Source organism: Neolamprologus multifasciatus, chromosome 16, assembly GCF_963576455.1.
Source record: "Neolamprologus multifasciatus chromosome 16, fNeoMul1.2, whole genome shotgun sequence".
Lineage (NCBI taxonomy): Eukaryota > Metazoa > Chordata > Actinopteri > Cichliformes > Cichlidae > Neolamprologus > Neolamprologus multifasciatus.
This window is the reverse complement of record NC_140454.1, coordinates 30675880-30692963: the sequence shown is the minus strand read 5'-3', so window position 1 is coordinate 30692963 and position 17084 is coordinate 30675880. Positions and strand designations below refer to the sequence as shown.

Below are 17084 nucleotides of genomic sequence, written 5' to 3'. Positions count from 1 at the left end.
TTGTTTAAGGTCTACCTTAACTAGATGTTGCAAAGTGCTGTGCGTTGGAAGTGCATGCCAACTGGAGGGCAAGCTATGCAACATTAACACTCACGCTAATATTTTTTTAATATATGATCTATGGTTTCTGAAAACAATGTGCACTGTTTTGCTACATTTTTGGGGGGGATTATGCGACATACCAGCCAACATCAGCCAACAGGTTAGCACCTCTGACGCCACCTCAGCTACCTTTGCTACTAAATACTTAAGGATTCCTAAAATATTTGTTTCAATGGTCCAACTGTTGCCTCACATAATTATTCCAATGATAAATTTGTTTTGAATGATACACATGAAATTTGACACCTTACACATAATAGAGGGGGCAATGTCAGACTCTGTGACTTAGAAATTGAACATATGCCCCATGCAGACCACCTCCCTCTGTTGTACCAAGTGTTGCGCCATCTCACATGTTCTACTGACCTCAGGTTGGCTAAAAATTACAAGGGGGCGGGAGCCCATCAGTGAGTGGTCAGACGGTTCAGCGTGCAGCTGTCGTTCTAAGACTTGCTGGGCTGTGACTGTCATTTCCCCTGACTGGTAGAGCTAAAGGGAGATCATGAGTGGGGCGGTTTAACTCATGGGATAAGGTCGGAGGGGGGGGGCCCCTGTGCGACTCGCCGGAGAGGACTTGATGCTTCCATTCAACCAGAAGCCAACCAAGAAACACTCTCAAGGCCACCAGGAATAAAGAGGAATCTCACTGAAGACTTTCACACATGCTGAGTGAATGCGTTACACACTTCTGGGAACTGGTTACAAAAGTTTGAAAAGTCAGAGAAGACCACGAAAAGAAGGGGGAGAAGCAACCGTCACTTCTAACAGACAAGTCCAGGGAGCCGTTAATGCAACATGATCCAGTAGGTCTTGCCCTAAAAATACCTTCAGGCAGGAGAGCGGCAGCTATCTCTATCTGCTTAATTACCTGGTGATCAACAATTTCTTTTTCTTCTTCAAACAACAGCTGCGGTTAGAGAACAGCAATTCAGAGAGCACTTAATGTTATAGACGTGTTTCTAAAGTAAAAGTAAAATGAATTCATCTCTCCAATGTTCAAAAACATGAACGCCATGTTAGCTGTAACGTATGTGTGTAACCTGTAGCCTCTAATGCCCTTTTAAGGCATGACTACGGCTTGCTAAGACAAGGCCCAGGTAGTGATATAATCATAAAGTCCAGGTAGACAGTTTTAGCCATGAGAAAAGCTGAGGTGCAAATGACCCTGAAAAAAGGGGCAGATGAAGCAGGGGCACCACCAAGTCCCATCATCCCCCCAAAACGGTCCAAAGCGAGCCCAGACCAAGTTGTCCCGGAACCTCAAGGACCTGGTTACCACACCCCAACCCCGCCGGTTTTTACACGGAAAATGAGGAACGCTGCCGTGGGGACGGGCTGTGACATCCGTCTGAAGGTGACTGTGGCTGGAGATCCGCAGCCTTCCCTGTATTGGTACCATAACGATGAACTCCTCAACATGGAGAACCAAGAGTACGGAGGGCTATGGATTAGGGATTGCAAACCGAGTGATGCTGGTCTCTACACCTGCATTGCCAACAATCACTTGGGAGAGGCTCGGAGCAGCGCTGTGCTTGCTGTACTGGATCTGGGTGAAGGTAATATCCATCTGTCTAAAGTTTTACTTCAGACTGAGTGTAGCTTTTTCTGGATTCACTTTGCAGGTTTTGACGTGTGAAAATCCACTAAAACATATTTTATACCACACTTTTCCCAAAGTAACCTTCAAATTAATTGGAAAAAACCCTCCAGTTTTCCCTTAAAAGTCCACTATGGTGCTTGATTGGTACCTGAGCCTTTAGAATATCAGTAATCTCTATAAACAAGCATCTGCAAATAATTATGCCGAATATGAAAGCAAAGGACAAGGTTTTCATGACAAGAAGCTTTCATGATTTCCATTTGCAGTCTGATTATAGACCATCTTCCTCTGACCGGTCTGCAGCTAAACAGCGCACATGGAGAGCAAAATAGCAACTGCATTTGCTAAAAATCAATCTCAAATGTGTCCACGCAGCTTTTAAAAATGTAGCTGCACGTATTAATGCACGAGTAGTGGCAGAAGCAAATGTCTGAAAGTTATTTTTAATGGAAGCCAACAAATCTAGATACAAACTTGTTGCTACGTGCTGCCCGTGACAAGTCAAAGCTTTTTCAATGCTGGTGGTGAAGTATCAGTCATCGTATACATCCATGTTTTGCACATGTACACAAGGACAGGGATGACGTGCTAGAGCAGCCGCTGAATAGTCTGTGAATCTATTCCACCAGGGTTGGAGTTGCAGTTAATATCCCAAACAGGATGCAAGTTGCTCCATAGGCTTCATTGTCACAAGATCATTATTATAGCTCACTGTTCCTTTCAATGTTAAATCAGTTTATATCATTATCATTTCACTCAAGGTCAGTGCATGGCACTGTGATCCAAGCTGAGGGTGAGGCAAAACACTTAAAATATAATCGCAAAATCAGATAATAAAGAATAAACTTATACACACAAACAGCACACAAATGCAGTGTGTGCTTGCAAAGCACATTGTTTTTCTTCTATGTTCTGTCCTGCTGAATCGTGCAGTCAGATACAAGTATAGTCTCCCTGTGTGGTGCATTGTTGTTTGAGAAAAGCATGTAGTGGAAAAGCTGAATTTCCACCATGCATGCTGAAAATAAACCACCCTTAAGCCAACCACTGCTTTTGACCGATATAGCTGAGGTGAGTCCCTGAGAATGCATTACAGTTAGATTCCTCAATGTCTAACTGGAGACGCTCCGGAGGCCGGTGCAATGCATTTTTATCAACAAAAACCTCGTCTCATGCTTCTTGTCATCCCCGGCACTGATCTAAATTCAGCTCACCTGAGTGCTTTGACCACCTCAGCTGCTTTGAAAAATGGCATTAGCGGCTCCTCAAATTTGCCCTTCATATATCAGCCCCAGCATTTGTCATTGTTCTGCAGTGCTCAGCACCAGTGTGTAGGGAAACTCTTGCTTAAGTTTCTAACTGCCCTTTCCCGCTGTTAGAATATATTACATGTGGCATGCATTTACGTGAGCAAAGATGTCAGGACCATCTCTCCTGGATACAGTGTACTCACTTGAACATCAGTAAAGTTTGGAAGATTGAAAGTGTTTTCTGGTGGGAAAAGGGACTGGGTCCTTATATAACAGTCTTTCCTGGTATCAAAGAACAAGAGAGATTGTGCAAGCCTAGGACAAAAAAAATGGGTTCTAAAAGAGTGGTGAAGTCTGCAAACTGGACAGCTGATCACAAGAATTGTTTGTAGTGTAGGCAGCAAAAAAATACTGCAGCGTATAACATTTCCTTTCCTACATAAATATTGAATGCTTGGACACTGTCCACAAAAAGATACACAAAACTGCGCAACAGGATCTCACAACCAGGCTGTTAAACTAAACAAGTTTTGAGTCTCGATTTCTGTTTGATTGTTGGAAAAAATATAATTGGCCTTTCGCTTTAAAAATCCAGCAACCGCGCATTAATCTGCAACATCATACAATGTATCGCTGAAAAAACAGACCAGTGTTAACACTTCATTAACAAACTACGTATCAGGGAAACCAACACATTTAGAGATAAATATCGACCATAATGCAAAAGTCCTATTTCATCCCTATCACATGATACAGTATGACAATGTTTACAGCAATCACATTGCAAAAAATGTGCTTTCATGTAAGCTGGCAACACAATATTCACATGAATGTTCATGTTTCATGTGATCAGTTTGTCAATTGTGGAACCGTTAGCTGGACAAAAGCTTTGTCAGCATTTACAGCCTGTGAGGACTAAACAAGTCCGGTGCTGCTGGGCTTTTTACGCTGGGAACTTTTCATTTGTCGCTCCATTTTAACCTTCACTTTGATTCAGCTCTCTTCTTCTCCACCATGTTCGTAGTCTACAGCTGTCCCATCACTCAATGATCCGGCCTGAACCTTTTCCCTCTCTCTTTCTCTCCCTCTCCCACCTCTTCCTCCGTCTTTGAAAATGTCTCTCTGTCCCGCCCCCCTTGTCCACCAACTCTCCCCAGTTATTTATACAGTGGAATGTGCCAGGCCTTAGATTTTTCTGATGTTAGCAGGCCAGCGTCTCTCCTGTTACACAGGAAGACATCACTGCTAATTTTAGCCCAGCCCTGCATGACCCACCAACACACGCACACTGATCAGGAAAAGGTACGCGTTTGAATCCACATCATCTAAATATACAACCAAAAAACTGTCCGCCACATGCTGAATGATGTCATGCCTTTTTCCTTATTTAGTTTTTGCCTTTAATTAGGCAGTTGATTTATTGTAATTACTCAGTAGCTGCATATTTACACATCCAGACACGGGGCCACAATTCGTGTATTTCTGGCCACCTGCTATTAAGCTCCTATTAGCTTAGTCATTGCCATCTGACTCTTAGCTGCTAGTTGCTAACTTAGTCATTTGGTGCCAGGCAGGTCGTATCAAAGCTTTTTGGTTCTTTACACCTTTGCTATGAAACCAAACAATAAGCTGAAAGATGCTCGAAATATTTGCAGCGTTCTTTATTTTCTATTTTTGCTATTTTATACACAACACACATCTATTATCACCTTTTATGACAGTAAAGCAGCCAAACAGTTGCTCTTTGACACATCCAGCAGATACAGAACATTAGCTTTCATTTTGATTTATGTCTCAGGAAGCAGGAAAAACACTAAAAACGTAAGGTGAGCGAATCACTTTGGTCACTGGCTGATAGTGATTTGATTTAGAAAGGTGTAGTGCCTGTCTGAAGCTTAAATGATACTGTTTGGCACTGCCTACATCTGGGAACATTAGCTGTCGCCACAGAGTGTGACGGTGGCCTTTTTCCAGTATGTTTGGATAGTTTCCTCACCGTGTTGTCTTCCTCCTGGACCTTGAATGTGAGTGAACAGGTGGAGCCACAGTTACACTGTGGAAATCCCCTACAGCGCCGTGTTGCTTCAGTACATCAACAAATTATTGTGTTTTTCAATGGACAGAAGGACAGGTAAGGGGTTTATATGAGCTGTAAATGGTTTAGAATATTGGAGTCTGTTTGGTCAGAGTTTTTGAGTGTGTCAGTGATATCTTGTTTCCATCCAGCTCATAAGAAATACAGAAGGGCATCACGAGACGTAAATATGCACAAATGCTGATTTTTGTCCCAGGTCTTTAATTATTAAGGGTCTCAGAGACCAGTGACCATCTTCTAAAGTGTGTTCTGAAAATGATCTCACTCATAACTATTCTGTCTGATAAAAAGGCTTTTACCAAATATTAATTACAGTTTACTTATTTTATACACAGTCCAAGTATAAGCAGTATTAACATGAACAATATGGTCACAAGTAAATATCAAATTAAAACATCCAAGAGGTGAATTTTTGTAGTTTAAATTTTCTATACGTGTGCAAATTGAAGTTAATGGAAACAAAGAATTAAAGCTTTAAACATAAACAAATAGCTAGCTCTCTGGATTTCACTGCAATGTGCAAAAATATAGAGTCCATAGTGCACCCTTTAAAGATTTTTCAAGAGTTAAAAACCAAACACAGCTACAAACCATAATTCAGTGAATACATAATCCAGGCTATGAAATATAATGAAACTGTGAATTCCATGTTTGAACAGAAAAAGGTGAAGTGATGGATAAGCAAAAGAACTTAGCAACCATTAGGAATCCACACATTATGAAAAGAGCTTAAATAAACTGGTTACTAATGGTGCTGGTCACATGGCCTTGGATATGTACTGGTGACAGTTTTTTAAATCTGAATTCCAGATGACAAACTGAATATAGTGACTAAGAGTAAAAACCAACCAGTACAGGATCTTTAAGACCAATACTGATACCAATATTTGATTATTTAAAAACCCCAAAACTGATACGTTCTCCAATATTTTTTCTTTTATGAACATAAACAGATGTTGTGTGTTCTTCTGCACATGTTGGTTATGAAAAGATGTTTTCTGCGTCAGAGCCTCCTTCTCATCAGCTCAAAACAGTCTGGCTGTGTTACTCTGGCCTCTGGCATCAACAGGGTACTTTGCCCAGAGATCTGCCTCTTACTGGATATCTGCTCTCTGTGAATGCCAGACGTGGTTATAGGAGGGAAAATTAAACAACCGCGCCATCTTCAGTCACTTGAATAACCTTTTAACCCATCCTGATGCACAGTTTGAACTTCAGTAAGCACTGAGTTGCTGCCATGTGATTGGCTGATTAGATATTTGCGTTAACAAACACGTGAACATGTGTAGCTAACAAAGTGACTGGTGACTACATTTACATAACTATTCTAGAATGAGCTGTTGTAGCACACAGCCCATGATTTCATGTCATTAGAGCGTGAGGTTAACGTCGAAGTCACACATGGTATTCAGCTGCCAAGGAAACGAAAAGGCCTGAGGTTACATAATCAACAGACCGTGTAATTAAGCCCGAAAGGTGGCTCCAATAATGAAAGTGCTCACTACATTTGCTTTGCATTTGTGATCTGCAGTCATTAGTAATTATATGAACTATTATCTTAGTAATATAGACTTTATTCTGCACTCTCACACTGTCATTTTGCCGAGAGAACTGTGTAACCATGTGTGAACTGAAATGTTATTTTAAGCATGTTTCTGTGTACTGATTTATTCTACTGTGCAAGAAGGTATTGTTTCAATTGATTCAAACTGTACTAAAGATGTAATAATTACAGTTAATATTCTGTCAAAACAATAAAGTATTATGAGCAGTTGAAATTGTCATGTGGAAAAACAACAATCTCTAGCAGTGAGCAAAGCTTGTGCAGTCAGTTAAAGCAGCCAGTAGGCTAACACATTTTCTGTGAGCTCGAACAGTGCTCCAGCAATGCAGAGGAGTGAGGAGGTCCCTTTTAGCTGTTGCGGCGATTCTCCCCCTCTCTTCCAACAACACAACATCGGCTCATTATACCCGTTGATGAAAAAGACACAGACACATGGGGAGGAAGGGAAACATGAAAAATGTCAACCAGTGCTGTAGAACACTGATCTCAAGAGGGCTGGATCACTCCCACTGGTTTTTCTGCCTATCGGTGTGCACTGCCTGTGGGGTGGAACGCAGCGGGGGAAGATGCTTGCGCTGTCGCTGGCTATTGTGTGGACAGGGGGGCTCCCTCAGAGTGCATGATATGCATTCAACAGACATTTCCACCTGCGGATGGAGGTCTCTGCTCTGTGCTTTTCAGAAACGGATTCTCTCACAAGAGCTGCTGAGACTCTGACTTGTTACGTAATGGACCAAAGTGCCTTTTCTTTTCATTTTTCTTTCTGTTTTAGTGAGGAGCTTTTGTCTGCATGTTAGGAGAGTTACAATATGTAATAAGTTCAGTCGTTTTTTTTTATAGAAATTGCTCATGTTTTCTTAGAAAATTCGCTCAGTTAGGCATGTAGTAATGGCTCGGAGCCCCCAGTGTATCTCGGGGAATACCCTGCTGCTGTGTGTAAGCCAAGACAAAAAATACCTGTCGAGGACATACCAGCAGTGGCTATGAAAAAACATTCAGACCAAAGAACAAAACAGGCAAGTGCTATTTCAATTTATCTTTCTCTTCTTCCTGCAGCGATTTAACCTTCATCTGTGAATAGAGCATTAAAGCACCGTAAAATATTTCATTTAAAATGCTGACACCAACATTTTATAAATATTACTGTTGAACTGACCACACTGTTGTTTCAGCTGACAGTGGTAATGGTGCTGCTAAACAGAGCTCACTCTGCAAGTCCTTAATTGAGAAGGAGCAGTGTTACTGTGAGCTATAACCAACAAGAAACTCAGTCAACCTCAAAGCTCTTCAGTAGCTTTGAACTTCAGAAAACTACAGAAGAGTCTCACTAAAAGTTTCACTAAAATTCTTCCATGCAGTACTGCGATGTTGAGAGGAAACTTCCAGAACTACTTGTTATAGTTAAGGGCTCTTTGGTGTTATTTGGTGTGCACTTTTATGTCTATTTGTGCACCAGCAAACTGGTAGCAACTGTAACCCAGATGTGGCCATTTGGGGGCCACTAAAAATATTGGGGTGGCACACTAAAAACAGAACAGTGCAGGGGCGCAGCGGAGAGGAGGGGGTGACGATGTCAAATGATGAGGGACATACAAAGTGACACAATACGAATGACAAACATCATATGTGCAGGAAGAAATAACAAGTTTATGTTTCAACTCATTGTAGGGTGTCTTCCTCTCTCTTGTGCGCACGTTTATTTAAACTATTACCAACATAGGGTCTTGCCAAAAAAGGGGCAGTGGGAGGGCCAGCAGTTTTTTGGGGATGCCTGCTGGCCCCCCTGGCCCCTCTTGGTGACACCCCTGCCCAGACAATCATTTATATTCTACCTCCTCTAACAGATTTTACAGTGACACTAAAAATATTCTTGACAATTATTAAATTGGATTTTGGAAACTGTAAGTTAAGCACTGTTTTTTTTTTTCTGAGTGACAGGCTCATGTACTGTACTGTTCTGAGACTACAGCATGATTGATAATACCCGTGCAGTCAGTCACAGTGTTATTAACTGTCAGTTACTAAAAGAGTTATAAAATCACTGTCAGCAGGGATTTAATATTGTCTACTTCTCATGTGCAACCAATCAGGGACTTCCTCGGCTTATTCATTTGTCTATCATCTAACTTAGGTTCACAGTAGATATTGGGTAAGAGCCACAGAGGAGAGGTTGCTAGTCCACCGCAGAGCCAACATAGAAAGACATCACTGCTTCATCTTGACTTCAAACAAGATATTATGACATACTAATTTTATACTACAAGCTAGTTTTATAAGGAATGCAAAAAAATGATACTGGAGTATATTTTCGTGATAAAAATATCACGATTATAATTCACATTCATTTAGTTATATTTAATTAAAACATAAGTGACTTACTGGAGTCACTGCATAATGACTCTACATGGTGACACTTATCAAATGAACGAGGCGAATTGAAAAGAAGTTAATTAACTTGGGATGAAGAAGAAGAAGCACAGAAAAGTGAATCTGAGACCTCATTGAACTGTCCCAAGATTAAGACTGAATGATAATGGTACAACACATACACTGATACCATAAAATGGCTAAATATCATTTCTGTGTTTTGTCATTTTGGGGTATATTTTATGGATAAGTGGAAGAGGATGGGTGGATAGAGGGATGGTATATTTTAGTGTTGTGAAGAATGATGATTGCCTTGCAATATATCAAAGAGGACAGGTGCTGAAGTTGTATTTCTCAACTTTGAGGTGAGCGATTAAAGTGTCAAAGAGAAGGATAGCATTGCTTAATGTAATGACAGAGTACAAATACATTAATGTTACCTGAGCTCCTCAAACCTGGAATGTCTACAAAGGACCAAAGTCCTAGTCGATGAATTGTTATTGAAATTAATACAGGAAAAAAATGTAATACTTACATTGTCAGTAGAGCTTCTCCAAAGGATACAGGAACATGTATTTCACATAAAGGGAGGTCCATATTTGCACCCTGTTATTATGTTTCCCTAGGCCTAACAAACCATATAGTTTTATTTATTTATTTATTCAAGCCTAAACAAACATCACATGAGAAAGTTCAATTATTTAATGTATGTTTGTGTAAATTTTCAGTAGTTTAGTCTTGGACAAAATCAGCTGATTCGAATGACTGCTTTGGAAAAATAATGTGTCACACTGAGAAATATGATGTCATACTGTGTAATAATACTCTGTACAATGTTGTGTCTGTGTGAAAGTGTTTTACTTTGAAATGTAAAATTATGTTATGTGATATTAATATTGCATGAATGTGCAGTGTAGCTAAATATAGATTCAATAGCTGTGAGTAGGGCTCTAAGCTTTTCTGTGTGAAGTTTATAGCTGACTTTTTTCTGTCTGCTGATTTCAAACAAGCCTGTTTTTTTTTAAAAACATTTTTCCACCATTTCCATTGTGGCCAGCGTTACCCTGTTGTGTTCTTTTACTGCAAGAGAACAAGAGATAGCTTCTGTTATTTATTTATTTCATTTTTTTTTATAAGTGGTTCCACCTACTGTGAAGCAAACACCTCATGAGAGCTGCTGGGATGCCAGTGACTCAATACTGCTTTCTATTTTGAGTCCTACCAATGACTGAATTTTCTCTCAGCCTGTGAAGAACAGTCATATTTATCAGATAGTACAGCTGGAACAGTTTTTTAGGTTTAAAGAGGATACATTTCTGCTGAAAGTATGAACACACTTGTAGTTATTTTCTTCTTGTATTCCCTTCCTTGAAATAAATTTTGCTGATGTCGTTGAAGTAATTATGGGTGACAAGACTCAGCAACAATTCAGCTGTAACAAATTTAGTATATTCAGCTTAGCTGTGCTAATGAGACCCTGGGGGCGTCAACTCATCAAGTAGAACAACTACATATATTATAAAATTCAGTTAAGTGCCACAGAAAATTTCAGTGGCATTACATAATTTCCTTTGGTATAAAGAAAGTATTCTGATTCCGATTGTTAGCCCCCCCACTTCACCCCCAAAAGGGGGTCAGGAAAATCACTTCAGTTTCTTTCACCAAGCATCTCCATAAAGTCAAGTGAACATGATAAGGTAATAGTGACCTGTCCTCTGTCTGTTACATCTTTTGTTGCCACTGCAGAAAGACAGTGTTGCCAAACAAAATCACAGATGGTGCCATGCTTCATTTAGTAAATAGTTTTAGATTGTCCTTAACTTTTATTTTCTGCTTTTTTACAAGTATGCTTTCAAATGCACTTTTTTTTCTCACCAAATAATGTTCTTCACAAACTGGTCTAGTTGAAATGTGTTTACACCACAAGTAATTTTTCATTTTTTCCATTTATTTTGTTTTATTTATTTCAGATTCTGAAACAACAGAAGATGAAGGTGGAGACCAATATGAGACCAAAGAAGATAGCGGGGATGTTGAGGACCAGGCTGTGCCTGCAGGTATGAACTGTTTCTGATTTCAATCATTAATTTGCATCAGTGCTTACAGGATGGTACTGAGACCTGCTATGAGGTTGTAATATGGTAGCACCAACAACAAGAAAGAAAATGGAGCTGAAGGCAATCACATGAACCTAATGAGAAATAACACAGTTTTCATTTCCATTGGGGTTTTTTTCTCTAGTTTTCTTGTTGGCTACTTCTGACACAGAAACAAACATCTATCTATCCCTCTCTCTCTCTCTGAGCCTGCAGTGATACAGCAAGTCACTTCATCCAGTGTTTACATAGAAATATTATTTGGTGGAGATTTGAACATGAATACCTGACCTAGAAATTTTGCCATACAAATGTGTTAATGCATCTCTTCTTTCACACGAGACACAGTGATGGAAAAATGTGCCGAGGATGTCAGTAAAACACATGGACATGAAGATCACTCTAACAGGCAAGTAAAAAACATACAGCATTGATGGTAACCCCAACAATTACAGTAAAAAGAACTCTGTGTGTTAACTATACTACTGGACTTGAATTCAGTGCTAAAACACAGTAATGAGTAAGGTTGTAAATTAGCAACAGATTCCTGATTTTAACAGATTTTTCCTCACATCCTCTATTTCAGGAGCCAGTCTGAGGATTTTTCAAGAGAATCTCCCACACAAGTTCTCCCACCCCCATCTCCAAGACTGGTCAAACGCACCTCCACCTCTCCAATGCCAAGTCGCTCTGGTTCAACTACTCCTCTTAGCTTGCGGAAGAAAATCGTTGTGCCAACTGAATACCAAGACACCGTGCCCGGGGAGTTTGAAGAAAAGGTTAAGCAGCCAAAATCTGTGTCCCAAAGTAACACCCAAGATTCCCGACCACAGACTCCACTGAGTGAATATTCCAAGAAAGAATTTACTCTTAGACCCTCTCCAAAGCTTACAAGGGCTAGTTCAAAGGTTTTTGAGAAGGTCCGTGACTTAGAGGAGCGCAGACGGAGTCTTGATATTCCAGAAGGTTCCATTTCGGGAAGATCCTGGGCAGGGTTCAATCGGGCTGGATCTGTGGATTCAGATGATGGAGGAAGCCGTTTGGGTATCTCTAGAGAAAGTTCAAGGGAAGATCTTAGGGAAGCTCTAAAAGAAGATGCTGCTGAACGAAGGTCTATGTTTAAAAAGAGAGCAGCTTCGCTGGAAGAGAAACCTCGCTACTCTCAAAAAGTTCAGGACATTGAAAACAAGTTCACTGAGGAGCTCCAACGCATTAAAAAGCTTGTTGGTAAACCTCATCTGAAGAAATCGTTTTCAACTGAACAGCTAACCCTGAAGGTCAAGCAGCGCCAGCCTTTTAGGAAAATTGAACCTATTCCTCCTCAGGTCCTGCAAAAACTCCAAGAAAGGGAACGAGTCCAGTGGGCAAAAGAACAGAGAGAAAGGGAACTAAGCAAGCAACCGATGCAGCAACAGCAGCAAACACAACAAGAGCAGAAATCTCAACCTCAAAAGACAGCAGACACTGGTTTAACAGCTGTACCAGTTAGTAGAGTCGCAGAAGTTGCAGGCACCCCAGAGTCAATGCAGTTATCTGACTTACCAGGACAACGATCGGTGAGAGAATTCAATAGAGTCAGTCCAGTTACAGAAATTATTCAACGATCATCATCACCAGCAATATATAATCAACACAGGGAAGATTCACCAAGCAGAAATGTTACAGAGATGACATTGCGCAAAGTTGAACGAAGGCCACCGAGTCCTCTTGTACAAAGGGTATCTCGAATGCAAGAATCCCCACACATCCAACAGTCTCCTGTACAAACATCGCAAAAGGATGAGACTTCGGGGAGAAAGACACCAATAGAAGTTGCAGTAAGAAAAATTGAAAACAGACCTGAGAGTCCTCTGGTACAAAAAAGGTCCATCATTGTGCAAGATCTTGCCCCTTCAAAACCCCCAAGAATATCACCAAGCTCTCCAACAGAGGAGAAAATGGAAGTGGAACTTTCTAAACCAATCTCTAAGATTAAAGTACCTACAATTATTGTTGAAGATGAAAAAATGGAAGAGGATGTTCCTGTAAGCACAAGTGAGCCTAAACACAAGCGTGCTGGTGCCAAAGAGGGACATCAGCAAAAGTCCAGAGGAAAGAACCGTCGTACACGACCCCTGTCTCCAGAGTTAGGTTAGATTTGTTCTGTTTCTTTTGTAAGCTTTTTTTGTGGTAATGTTTAATAGAGTGACTTTCTCTGTCCTCTAGTGTCATTTTTGTAATTTGAGCAAAGGAACAAAAATCACTTTAGGTTTGTCTCTTGTCTGTGCAGATTCTTCAGATGATTCTTATGTGTCTGCCGGAGAAGACCCCATGGAGGCTCCTGTGTTTGAGTTTCCTCTCCAGGATACTGTAGCATCTGCTGGTGCAGATGTACTGCTAAGAACTATAATTGCTGGAACCCCTAGTCCTGAAGGTAATTTGTTGTCATTTTTATTTCAACAGCAAAACCCTTAAAGGTAACTTTGAATCAGTTGATGGAGAAGTGGATTTATTTTGTTTTCTTCTCTGTTTAAGTCACCTGGACTAAAGACAACACTGAGGTCACTGGGATTGCAAATTATGCAGTCAAAGTGGAGGGTGAACGACATAGTCTTCTCATCAGATCAGCTAAAATAAGTGATGGGGGAAGATACTGTGTAACTGCTGTTAATCAGATGGGAAGAGCTTCAAGCAGTGCCACTCTTATAGTTAAAGCAGGTAAGTTTATGTTTTGGGACATGAGACCAAAACCATCGCACAGGCCTGTCTGACTGAGGCTTAAGGAACATCCATATCTATACATACATCCATAATCTCTTACCCAACGAAGCATGCAGCCTATCTAGGTGGACAATGGGCAAGTAGTGGGGTACAGTCCGGACAGGTTGCCCGTCCATCACAGTGCTAACACAGACACAACTATTCATTCTCTCATCCACATTTAAAGCCAATTCAGAATCACCTAATTAAACTAACATGCATTTCTTCGAACTGCAACAGGAAGCCAGAATATCTGGAGAAAACCAACACAGCTATCGGACGATTATACAAACTCCACACAGAAAGGCCACGTCAGTTATTATATTAAACTTCTTTTGTAGTCGCTCAGTAATTGAACAGGACATTTATCACTCCCCCTACACTAGTATAATATGCAGCCTAATCAAAAAAAAAAAAAAAAAGGTTAATGTACTAAGCAGTAATTTCCAGTTTACAGTATTCATTTTCAGAGGGCATTTTTGTCGTCTTAAAAATCATCTCGTAGTCTCTTCCCACGTTGGCATTGTATTTCTCTCCTGGCTCCCTTGTCATTATCTCTCTCAGCGAAATGTGTGCACCATATATTCCAGCTGAATAACCTCACTTATAGTTACCATGGAAACTCAGAGGCAAAACTGAACCTATAAAGTGCCCAATGAGGCTCAGTGGCTCCACTCACTATGAATCCACCATTGTTTAGATTTCACATTTGGCATCTTAGATTCTAAATGGAGGGATGTTTTATTCAATATGTGAACTCTTTTAAATCCCCATGTACTCATTCAGGTTTGCTCTCAGTAAAAAATATATATATATATATATTAAAGACAAAATAAAATGGGATATGTATAAATGGGACTTGATTGTTAAAAAGGTATCAAGGTACGACAATGATTATAATAGTACAATTTTTGGCTTTGCAGATTCTGTGCAGGAACCAAAGGGAAACTTGGGTGTTCCTATGGATATCAGCAGCCCTATTACATCTGATGAAGAGTATCTCAGCCCCATGGAAGAAGTCATGGACTTTGGAGGGCCAGAGCCAAGGCGAACTATTGACACACATTTTAGGAAACCCCCTGCATTCTTGGTGAGACTGTGCAGGGTTCATTGGATAAATCTAATTAATTAACTTTGCCCTTTAGTGTGACCATAGTATGTTAATCGAACAGTGGCAACAATACTGCATGGAAATATGTTCCATACTAAGCATTCTATCAATATTAATTTTCCCTTAATAAATGTATTATCTGCTGTGTGGTCACTCCATCAACACATCTCTCATAAAACTTACAGGTGAAATGCATCTCTAAGCGTCTAACTTGCATTAAATTTTAAACAGGTAACAATGAGTGATCAAGCTGTCATTGAGGGACAGGAAGTCACCATGTCTGTCCGAATAAGTGGACAACCCAAACCTATGCTGTATTGGTAGGTCCCCCCCCTCACTTCATCAGTCTACTTAAACTCATTGTTTCCATAAGATATGGACAGCACAAACCATGAGGAAACATGAATGCATAGTTTGTTTTTGAGCATGGTCCTTTAATTCATTAAAGGAGGTGGAAACTTAAAGTTTTAAAGTCAAAACTTTTAAATTGATTTTTTTTATTGCATGTGATGCTTTTGCATACCCCCATGCTTAATCAGTGAAGTGATCTTAAGATGTAGAGATGAGATCATTTCCTTTTCCTGTTGCAACTTTAACTTGGTGATACTTTTCTTCATAAGAGTAGTCACTGTAGTTGGTTTTAAGTTAGTCTCATATTGCTGCAAATGCAAAAGTTATATCAAAGTAAAGCACAAAAAAGGAAATAAATGTACAAATAAATTTTAGAGCTAAAATATGGTATCCAAATATATGATTTAATTGAAAATAGCACTCTCTGTTAATGTGTTTTAATAGAAAAGTGACAGCACAACAGTTAAAAAAGAGAAATTTACATACGGCTTTTGGTCTTTTTGTGGGATTCTTTTAATACTAAATTTAACATTACGGCTAATAATGCCAGTCTTATTTTTTAATGTAGCTGACAATAAATGGCTGAGTCATTCATGCAGGTTTTGTCATAAGAGTTAGTCATGAATCTAAAGAGACAATAGCAGAAAAGACAATGTATTCCACCCCCTAATGTGGTGGGACAAAACGTGTGCTTGACCATCCTTTATTGAAAAACTGAAATGCAGTGTGTATTTGTTGAAAAATATAGAAACAATTGGTCCCATGTGCTCTTGTAGGCTGAGGGACAGAGTGACGGTAAAAACAGGCCCACGTCACATTGTACGTGAGATGAAGGATGGCGCCTTTGAAATGACAATCAAGTCGGCAGTGAAGTCGGACTCTGGGGTTTACACTTGTAGGATTATTAATGAGTATGGGACGAAGCAGTGTGAAGCAAACCTGGAGGTGAAAGGTATGTGTTTTTCTGCTTGTTTAAGAATGCATAAATCGACATTTCGCTCTTGTTCACCGATTAATTATGTCCGTGTCAGTTTTGGGGAAGCAATTTTGTTCTACCAATTCCTTTACCATAGTTCCACATGAATAAAAACATACACAGAGGGCTGGAACTACTTCACAACATCACCGTTTTTGTATCACTTAACAGCACTCTTCAGAAAATGTACTTTATTTATATCCAGCACCACCAGTGGAGCCAGGTCTCGCAGTTATCCGTGCAGTCAGGGACATCACAGCCAAGGCTGGAGAGACTGTTTTGTTTGAGTGTCACGTCATTGGACCAAAGGACACGGATGTGGACTGGCTTGCAGATGGGAAACTGATCCAGCCAGCATTGCTCAACTGTAAAATGCACTTTGATGGAAGAAAGTGCCGCCTCCTGCTTAACTCTGTACATGAAGATGACAGCGGAACATACATGTGCAAACTCAGCACAGCTAAAGGTAAGTGTCAAGGATATATCCCACATGTATGATGCAAAACTTGAAGAAGTATATTTATCACTTCCAACTCTTTTTCTACTTAAGAGATATTTTTTTCATTTTTTAGAGGAAGTGACCTCATTTGGCAAACTCAAAGTCATCCCCTCCCTCGAACCTCTCTTTACTCGCAATTTGGATGTTTTGGAAGTAATTGAGGGGCGCAACGCTCGATTTGACTGCAAAGTCAGTGGGACACCTCCTCCTAAAGTCACCTGGAGCCACTTTGGTAGGAACATACTTATACTCCTCTAGGTTGATGACGCTGTCACTTATACACACACTCCTTCTGTGGGCAGTGCAATAACCCCTGACTTCATTTCACCCTAAC

At 40.2% G+C, this 17084-nt stretch overlaps 1 protein-coding gene across 6 annotated transcripts in view; it reads left to right on the top strand.

The window, feature by feature from the left end:
* Positions 1–387: 387 nt before the first annotated feature.
* The window catches only part of spegb (striated muscle enriched protein kinase b), a 38398-nt gene continuing 21701 nt past the window's right edge, over positions 388–17084 (top strand). For 2 of the 6 annotated variants that reach the window (XM_085135542.1, XM_085135541.1), the window contains exons 1-11: positions 388–1658; positions 10949–11035; positions 11423–11483; positions 11661–13204; positions 13344–13487; positions 13589–13771; positions 14737–14903; positions 15156–15244; positions 16052–16227; positions 16457–16717; positions 16824–16982. In XM_085135542.1, the coding sequence (XP_084991668.1) occupies positions 1241–1658; positions 10949–11035; positions 11423–11483; positions 11661–13204; positions 13344–13487; positions 13589–13771; positions 14737–14903; positions 15156–15244; positions 16052–16227; positions 16457–16717; positions 16824–16982 (3289 nt within the window). In that variant the 5' untranslated portion in view covers positions 388–1240. Of the gene's footprint in view, positions 1659–4510; positions 7628–10948; positions 11036–11416; positions 11484–11660; positions 13205–13343; positions 13488–13588; positions 13772–14736; positions 14904–15155; positions 15245–16051; positions 16228–16456; positions 16718–16823; positions 16983–17084 lie in introns of those variants that run through there. The other 4 variants (XM_085135540.1, XM_085135539.1, XM_085135544.1 and 1 more) reach the window with 3 other exon arrangements.